The sequence below is a fragment of the Amphiura filiformis genome, chromosome 14, assembly GCF_039555335.1.
Source record: "Amphiura filiformis chromosome 14, Afil_fr2py, whole genome shotgun sequence".
Lineage (NCBI taxonomy): Eukaryota > Metazoa > Echinodermata > Ophiuroidea > Amphilepidida > Amphiuridae > Amphiura > Amphiura filiformis.
Window position 1 is genome coordinate 5,581,972 of NC_092641.1, and position 8,996 is coordinate 5,590,967.

Consider the following 8,996-nt stretch of genomic DNA (forward strand, 5'->3'; position numbering starts at 1 on the left):
GTTTTGACTCAATTCGGAGGAAGGACTGGTAGAAGGCAAATTAAATGGAGTAGATCTTATAAAAAAGTAAGTCATGTATTATTGCTTTTCTTTTTTTTTGTGACCCACTAGCACACAAGCTACAAAAGTAACTTTACTTAAAGCCATGATTTATGAAATTGGTTATTTTTTTCAAACCTTGGTTTTTTGGTATATTACACATGTACCAGTTACATCTCATTGGAATCAGCCACGCTTGTTGTGTTTGTAAGAAAATGGAGCAATTGTGAATTGATGTCGTTATTACAACATTAAATCACCCATGCGATAGAGCTCCACGGTAAGCGGTCCTTTTTTAATTAAAATAATTAATTAAAATAACTACAAGATAAAAGTTATTTGATTAACATGTGATTTTATTGTTGTTAGGATGTGTTGGTTAAAGTGAATACAGGTTTGGTTCATCGGAAACGGTCTGAAAAGAAAAGCTGATTTTGAATAAAAAAAGGTTGCCAAAATATATGTGGAAATCATTGCAGAAGTTAAAATCAAAATAAAAGTCTTATGCATAGTTTCTGTATTTTGTAAGTATAGGCCTATACAAGGTTAAATTGTTCATTTTATTTCCACACCAAGATGCACCCATTGCCTAAAATAGGACGTAATTACGAATTACCCTTAAACTTGGGGTCTATAGTCAAATCGGGCAAGTTTCACTAACAATTGTGAGTCTGTTGAATCATTCAATATTTTTGTCGCATATAAAACATGTTTCATGTTGTTTTGAAATTCCAAGGCATGCCAGGGAGCTCAACTAGAACCAAAATATTTATCTTGAGAATACACAGCAGACTAGAAATTACGTTTAGTGTTTTTGTCGTCGGATGCATTTGCTGTTATTCTGTAAAAATAATGTTTGAATTATAGTTGTTGGTTGTGTGTTCGGCGTTTGTGTAGTTGTATAGTACCTGTCACAATCATTATTGTTTGTTTTGTTATTTTGCTTGTTGATAACGTTAATCTTATTATACTTAAGGTCTTCTCATAAATTACGAGGAATTATTTTGTAATTAGTGTGCTAGATTCAGTGGCCTATATCGGCTGATCCTTATTATACCGAAATTTCGCTGGTAACCTAACCCGAAAACTAAACCTAACCCTAACTTTCAGACTAGCGAACCTTTTTTACCTACTGAACCTTATTTTCGGACTAGCAAACCTTAGGATTAATAGTCAGTCCCTGTTTCATTGAGATATAAGAAAAAAAAGTAAACATGCATCATTACTGATTCTTGTACTTTTAGCTCGTTTATCATGTGGGTGCTCTACCGGCATAACACCTTACTGATGATTCAACTGCTGTGTGTTCTGACAGGTAAGCAAATACCAAAAACATACACACAATCCCGCACGTGAAGCACCCCCACTTTTCACGTACTTTTTGTAGGACCGAGAGCACATCAGACATATCTACGAATTGAATTTTGAATTCGATGATTATAGTCCTTTGTATAAATATAATGATATGAACATAAAGTGTAGGTAGTTGGGATGAAAAGCCGACGATCATATGAAAATTTTGACCTGTCGTATTGAAGATATATATATTTCCCCAAAACACCAAAAATATTTAGGTCTTTGGACCTTGAATCGGCCATCTTGTCTGTAGAGGAAGAACCGGGCCTCGTCACCGAAAATCACATGACGCCAGTGGCCTACTGTCAAATTCTTATGTCTCTGTGACCAACGCAAACGCGCATGCCGATGTCTTTGCAGAAGTATAGGCTTTCTGAATTGGTCGTCTGGTGCGAAAACCAGCACTAACCAGTCTATTGTTCACAAGATTCCTGGTAGCAGGTGCGTTTATGAACCTCAACCATTCTGTTCGTAGCCGAGATGCAGGCTTCGTGCAATCATTGCGGCAAAGTCTCGGGAGAGATCGATAATCTCTGGTGGCTGTCTTTCGGGACCGCCATAACCGTGGTCTAGGACTCTCGACGTCTCCTCAAAATTTTAGAAACTGCACCTTTTGTAATTCCTAAAGCGGCAAAAATATCCTTCTGTTTGTAGCCGTGATTACGAAAGGCAGTATAAATCTGTGCTCAACTCGCACCCCATGATCAGAAATATCGTATACAACAGCCAGATGGTTCGTTGGTCAGGCTTAAGAAGCCATTGTCATACATTGCGTATTGTGTGATATGGAATGGTACCTAAGACCTTGCCAGACACCCGTAATCACGAAAGGCAGTATAAATCTGCGCTCAACTCGCACCCCATGATCAGAAATATCGTATACAACAGCCAGATGGTTCATTGGTCAGGCTTAAGAAGCCATTGTCATACATTACGTATTGTGTGATATGGAATGGTACCTAAGACCTTGCCAGACACCCGTAATCCGTTTTGCTTGACTGTCGGGTCATCGATGGTAGAAAATCTGTACTTAATAAAAGGGCTATGCAAAAAAAATATTCCAAACTTTTGTCCATGACTGTATATAGTGATTCAGCATTAAATCATCGTGTCGCTATGATATTTCCAGAATAACAAAACCGTTGGTAATGGCAACCAAAACGCTAATGTTTTACTCTAATTGTAGCAATAATAACCTTTTTTTTACCATGCAATGTATTTTGTTGTCATCAATCGGGGACTTTTCGTAACAAGAAATAAAACCAATAGTATTATATTTAAATCACCAATATTTCACTTAAAACATAACCTTCTTTGTAAAAAATGTAAAAGATGTTTTTCGACACTGTGTGAAATATTCATCAAGCGACTTCCTGTTATGTGTGCTGAATCTTGTGCCTAGCTCACTATAAATCACTGTGCCTAGACTTTGATCCACAAGCCTCGGCACACATTAATAGATAATAAAACTTTGTAATAATTATTTCATTCTCGGTTGAATTTTCAGACCGCGTGGTTCATGTTCGACCACACGCATGTGAAGTTGGTCAAGAAAAAGATAAAGATAATATTTGGCGATGGTCTTTGCCTTATGAAGATCCATGCCAATGTACAAGCGTTAGATTTGGAGGGTTGAATGCATACACACCTGTACGGCCATTTGAACCCACGTACGTTGACACACCATGGGTTGGTGACGACGTAGAGAAGATATGGGACCATTACAACTTGACTTGCAACGGTAAGAATCTATGAATCTATCAACTTTGTAATATGTTCTAAGCCATACTCATTGCTACTTTGCATCACTTTCCACTGCAAACTTGATTTGAGTATAGCAATTAGCCCTGATATTAGCAGTTTAAGCATACAGGTGTACTGTGGTAACTACTTAACTGGACTGGTAAAATAATGATTTCATGATAAAACGATGGTTGACTTAATATTGCAATGCATTTGTGTTCGTTTACACACATAAGAGCACACGTTTATTCTAGTACATGACATTTTATGAAAGTATTCACCCTTTTCAAAAAAAGATTTCTGTATGTTAATAAATATTCAATTGCGAAACAGTGTACACATAATATCTGATTATGAAAGAAATGTGGCCTTAATGTTGCGGGACTAGCTAAGTAGGCCTAAATGTAGGCCAATCTTTTGTTTGACCTCATGGAGGGGAGGGGCTGAAACGTTATTAACAAGCAATACCGTATCTGCATTGTGCATTTAATGATACCGAGACAAATGCCAAATTAATGTAAAAGTTATTAATGTGCGAGTTTCGGAAAGGTATAGTAGAAAAACTTGTTTCTTTGTCTTTTTGTAAGAATATGTACGAATGGGATGTAAAAATCGCCTTTCAGTTTCAATTGCATTAGAAATTGACAAACATTATATCATGATATATACATATTTGGAGATTTAATCGTACGACCATATTGAGCATCTCCAAGTGGAACAGGATGTCAAGTTTTATCTGTAATACGTTTTTGTTTCCATTTTTATCAAAATTGCATGTTCTGAGGAGTAATTTACACAAAGAATAAATAGCATATTTGTTTAAATTTGATATGTCATCAAATGGCGGTCACTTTTAGATGTGGCAATATATGGAATCAATGTATCATTGATCATTGCTATATATTGTTTTATTAATTTTCGAACAACAACTTATTTAATATGTACCTTCCTTTACATATTTACGGTCATTTTGGAATTCAAGATGGCGTTCAGAAATGTCAAAACCAATAATAGTTGTATCCTTATTTTATTAAGCATACTTACCTTACAACTATGCAAATCTTTTACGCCTATATACATGTTTACTTAAGAGATGTTCGAACTATGAGCATATCATTGTCTGAGCATATCATTGTCTTATGAAATAATTGCATTTACGTAGCCTGGAAATCATGGGGAGCATGGGGTACCTGTTCTGCATCATGCTGTGGTGGTGAACAATCTCGTGCCAGAACATGTCTTTCAAGTGGTTACCAGTTTTGTGTAGGATCAGAAAGTGACACACGGGTATGCACGGGCAAACAGGGATGTCCAGGTATGATAAAGATCTAAAAAATAGAACATGGATAAAGGAAACGTAGCATTTGTCAGAAAGACTTGCCTGACGGACCTTCTTTATAAAAGATTAAACATCAGAGATTTGTAAATTTTATACAATTCAAAAATACGTCGACGGGCCACCTTTATCAACAATATTCCATTATGACATTTGTCATAACTGTTTTGGCTAGTGCTTTCAATTTAATCATTTGTTTATTGATTCATTTTCTTGTACAGCTTGGGTATCGTGGGGAGCATGGGGTACCTGTTCTGCATCATGTTGTGGTGAACAATCTCGCACTAGAACATGTATTTCATGTGGTGACCCGTCAACTGGTTGTGTCGGTGCTGAAAGTGACGAACAAGCATGCAATACACAGGAATGTCCAGGTATGATATTAAGGGTCGAGTAATATGTTGTGGACAAAATGTACCGAAGCTTTGTCAGAATTATTAGCCCGGCACACCTTTTTAATAAAACATTAAACATTATATTCATCAGGGATTTTAAATTGCTTCCAAATTGTTAATTACCAAATTTAATTTTTTTATAAATTCATTCGTTTTTTTTGTATTGCAAAAATATTCCTATATTAGTCAAATTGTTTTCTAAATTATCAATTACCGAATTTCAATATTATTCTAATTGATTCATTTTTCTGTATAGCTTGGACATCATGGGAAGCTTGGAGTAGCTGTTCTGCATCATGCTGTGGTGAACAATCTCGCACAAGAACATGTCGTTCATGTGGTTACTCGTCAACTGGCTGTAGTGGTGCAGGAAGAAGCGAACGATCATGTAATACACAGAGATGTCTAGGTATGATATTAAGGGTCTAAAAATTAGGTTGTGGATAAAGAAAAATTTTTGTTGAGGCTTTGTCAGAAAGATTTGCCAACAGACCGTGTTGATACTTCAAAAATAGGCCAAAGCTCATCCCTCCATAAAAATATTGCAAGAATAATTCCATATTTTTTGTGTCAAATTATTGTTTTTAATTGATTCATTTTCCTGTATAGCTTGGACATCATGGGGAGCATGGGGTACTTGTTCTGCATCATGTTGTGGGGGTGAACAATCTCGCAACAGAACATGCCTTTCATGTGGTGACCCGTCAACTGATTGTGTCGGTGCTGAAAGTGACGAACAAAAATGCAATACACAGGAATGTCCAGGTATGATATTTAGGTTCTAAAAAATAAGGTTGTGGTTAGGGAGTGTTCAGAAATACTTTGGGGGGGCTGGTAAAAGGGAGGGGGACCAAAAAGTTTTGGACCTTAAAAGAGGGGGAACCAGAAAGTTTTAGGTGGTAGGAAAGGGGGGGCCAAAAAAGTTTTCCTCTTCAAAACCCAAAATTTTCACGCGCTTCGCGCGCATTGAGACCCTCTATATCACTTTAAACATGGGCAAGTTTTGGTTTTCAGTGGTTTTGTTTCAAAAAATGATGGCACTTTAGTGTACACATATATGACAGCGTTCAAGCTTTGACTTTTTTTGTATAGCTTGGACATCATGGGGAGCGTGGGGTACCTGTTTTGCATCATGTTGTGGTGAACAGTCTCGCACCAGAACATGTCTTTCATGTGGTGACCCGTCAACTGATTGTGTCGGTCCAAAAAGTGACGAACAAACATGTAATACACAGGAATGTCCCGGTATGATATTAATGGTCTAAAAATAAGTTATGGATAAATAAAAGTTTCTGGTGAGGCTTTGTCAGAAAGATTTGCCCAGCAGACCTTTTTGATTAAACATTAAACATATTTTTTTTTATCATGGATTTGTCCGTATTCGATACATTAAAAGTATGATCGACCTTCGATAAAAAAAAGTATTGCAAAAATATTCCTATATTAGTCAAATTGTTTTCTAAATTATCAATTACCGAATTTCAATATTATTCTAATTGATTCATTTTTCTGTATAGCTTGGACATCATGGGAAGCTTGGAGTAGCTGTTCTGCATCATGCTGTGGTGAACAATCTCGCACAAGAACATGTCGTTCATGTGGTTACTCGTCAACTGGCTGTAGTGGTGCAGGAAGAAGCGAACGATCATGTAATACGCAGAGATGTCTAGGTATGATATTAAGGGTCTAAAAATTAGGTTGTGGATAAAGAAAATTTTTTGTTGAGGCTTTGTCAGAAAGATTTGCCAACAGACCGTGTTGATACTTCAAAAATAGGCCAAAGCTCATCCCTCCATAAAAATATTGCAAGAATAATTCCATATTTTTTTTTTCTTTTTATTGTTTTTAATTGATTCATTTTCCTGTATAGCTTGGACATCATGGGGAGCATGGGGTACTTGTTCTGCATCATGTTGTGGGGGTGAACAATCTCGCAACAGAACATGCCTTTCATGTGGTGACCCGTCAACTGATTGTGTCGGTGCTGAAAGTGACGAACAAAAATGCAATACACAGGAATGTCCAGGTATGATATTTAGGTTCTAAAAAATAAGGTTGTGGTTAGGGAGTGTTCAGAAATACTTTGGGGGGGCTGGTAAAAGGGAGGGGGGACCAAAAAAGTTTTGGACCTAAAAAGAGGGGGGACCAAAAAGTTTTAGGTGGTAGGAAAGGGGGGCCAAAAAAGTTTTCCTCTTCAAAACCCAAAATGTTCACTCGCTTCGCGCGCATTGAGACCCTCTATATCACTTTAAACATGGGCAAGTTTTGGTTTTCAGTGGTTTTGTTTCAAAAAATTATGGCACTTTAGTGTACACATATATGACAGCGTTCAAGCTTTGACTTACGTTTGGCGGACACGCGTGTGAAAAAAATATTTAGGGGTGAAAACAGTCAAAATTCTTGATTACTTCAATGTTTCAAGGGGTAAAATGTCACATATTTTCATATTTTGGCACTTAAAACCCCATATTTAACACAGATTTTGAGAAAAAAAATTGTTTTTTGGTCCAATTTTGGCCGAAAATGGCTGTTTTGGGGGTGACAAAAATTTTGACTTCTGATTTCCTGTGAGTGTATGAACATGAAAACTACTGAGTAGATCCTAATTGTTTATGCTAATCATGTGACAAGGGTACATTTGTGATACTCAAATCATAAAATGGGATAAATCAATTTCTTTATTTTTAAAACAGGGTTAGAAAGTTGGGGGTCAGTGTGACAATTGATTTGGGAAAAAATGCAATTGTCTCCTAATTTTGAGCTTGGTATGAGCTATTGAGATACTTTTTGTGTCTTTTTGTTCAGTATTTCAATAGCTAAATAGTGGTATAAAACTTGACTAAAATGTATTGACAAAAAATAAAGTAGTAATGTGTTACCCCTACCCTTAACATTTCTGTGGGTGTGGAAAAAATAAAGGCCTTTGCAAAAAAATAAGTCCTTCAAAACTGTGAGGTTTGAGGCTAAACAAATATAAACTTGCTATAGCCAAGATCTCCCTCTAGAGCAAGATTATATTTGTTTAGCCCTGAGAGTCCCAGTTTTGAAGGACTTATTTTTTTTGCGACACTTTTCGCTCAAATTTGAGGACTTCGGGCAAATTGATAATTATGCATTTTTTATGTCAGATTCAGTTTCTACACAAAATTTCACCCTAGAAAATGCTCCTTTTACGCTGAACGTTGAACGCTGTCATATCTATTAATTAAGATGATCAGCAACATGCAACATCTGGGTTGGTCTAAGAAATACTTGCACTTTTTATCTTAGAATTTTATATCTCTTCAAAGTAGACTACAAAATACAACTAAATCGAAGGTGAGCGAAGGTATTTAAACATTATTTTGATAACATACACCATGTTTATTTGTTTCTATTCCTTTCATATCTTATGCATGTCCATATAAACTTCTGTAACAGTAACGTGTTAGAAAGTCAAGGTTTATTCGCTACAAAAATAATTATGTTCCTGCAAAATAAGAGGCAATAATTATGTCGAGTTGATCAGTAGTCGAGTCACAGGCTAAGTCAAATTTTCAAGGACAATTCTAATTACATAATATTCATTGTTTTTGTTTTTTTGTTTGTTTGTTGTTGTTTTTTTTTTTTAAGAATGGGCGTCGTGGGGATCATGGGGCAGCTGTTCAGCGGAGTGTTGTGGTGGTACACGAACTAGAAGAAGAACGTGTTATTCGTGCGATGGTGGCTCGTCAAGTGGCTGTTCTGGGTCTAGTAGTAATTCCGAAGACTGCAACACCCATAGCTGTCGTTGGCATAATCCTGGGTGTTGGGGGTAAATTCAGTTTTTTATTACGGCAGGTGTAAAAGATTGACTGCTGATAACACGTGTCGGTTTTATTACATGTAAAATAAACAACACGAAAATACAATCACAAACACAGATGGCAGAGGATTAGGTTACACATATTAGGTAGCAAATTAGTCTAAATGCAGAAACATTTTAAAATTTAACGTATTAATTATTAAAACATGGGGATGAGATGCCTTATCAGTGGTTTATGTTCTTTATTTAGGGTTAAGGCCCCTTATTTGCGGTTTGGCCTGCTTTATCTGGGGTCTACGTCCCTAAATCTGGATTTACCGAGCCGTATATGGGGTTTAGATAC

General features: G+C 36.4%; 1 protein-coding gene across 1 annotated transcript; it reads left to right on the top strand.

Annotated features, from left to right (window-relative positions):
* The first annotated feature begins 1,293 nt into the window (after nucleotides 1-1,293).
* On the top strand, nucleotides 1,294-8,666 carry LOC140169134 (coadhesin-like). The gene is made up of 9 exons (XM_072192392.1): nucleotides 1,294-1,354; nucleotides 2,903-3,136; nucleotides 4,301-4,453; nucleotides 4,696-4,848; nucleotides 5,126-5,278; nucleotides 5,479-5,634; nucleotides 6,387-6,539; nucleotides 6,740-6,895; nucleotides 8,482-8,666. The coding sequence occupies exons 1-9, from the start codon at nucleotides 1,294-1,296 to the stop codon at nucleotides 8,664-8,666; spliced, it is 1,404 nt and encodes a 467-aa protein (XP_072048493.1).
* The last annotated feature ends 330 nt before the right edge of the window (nucleotides 8,667-8,996 follow it).

Bases quoted from the DNA above. Each gene is read 5' to 3' on its own strand.
- LOC140169134 (XM_072192392.1), top strand. From the start codon at position 1,294: ATGTGGGTGCTCTACCGGCATAACACCTTACTGATGATTCAACTGCTG. The intron at 5,635-6,386 runs GTATGATATTTA...TTTTCTGTATAG, and splicing joins CAATACACAGGAATGTCCAG to CTTGGACATCATGGGAAGCT. The intron at 6,540-6,739 runs GTATGATATTAA...TTTCCTGTATAG, and splicing joins TAATACGCAGAGATGTCTAG to CTTGGACATCATGGGGAGCA.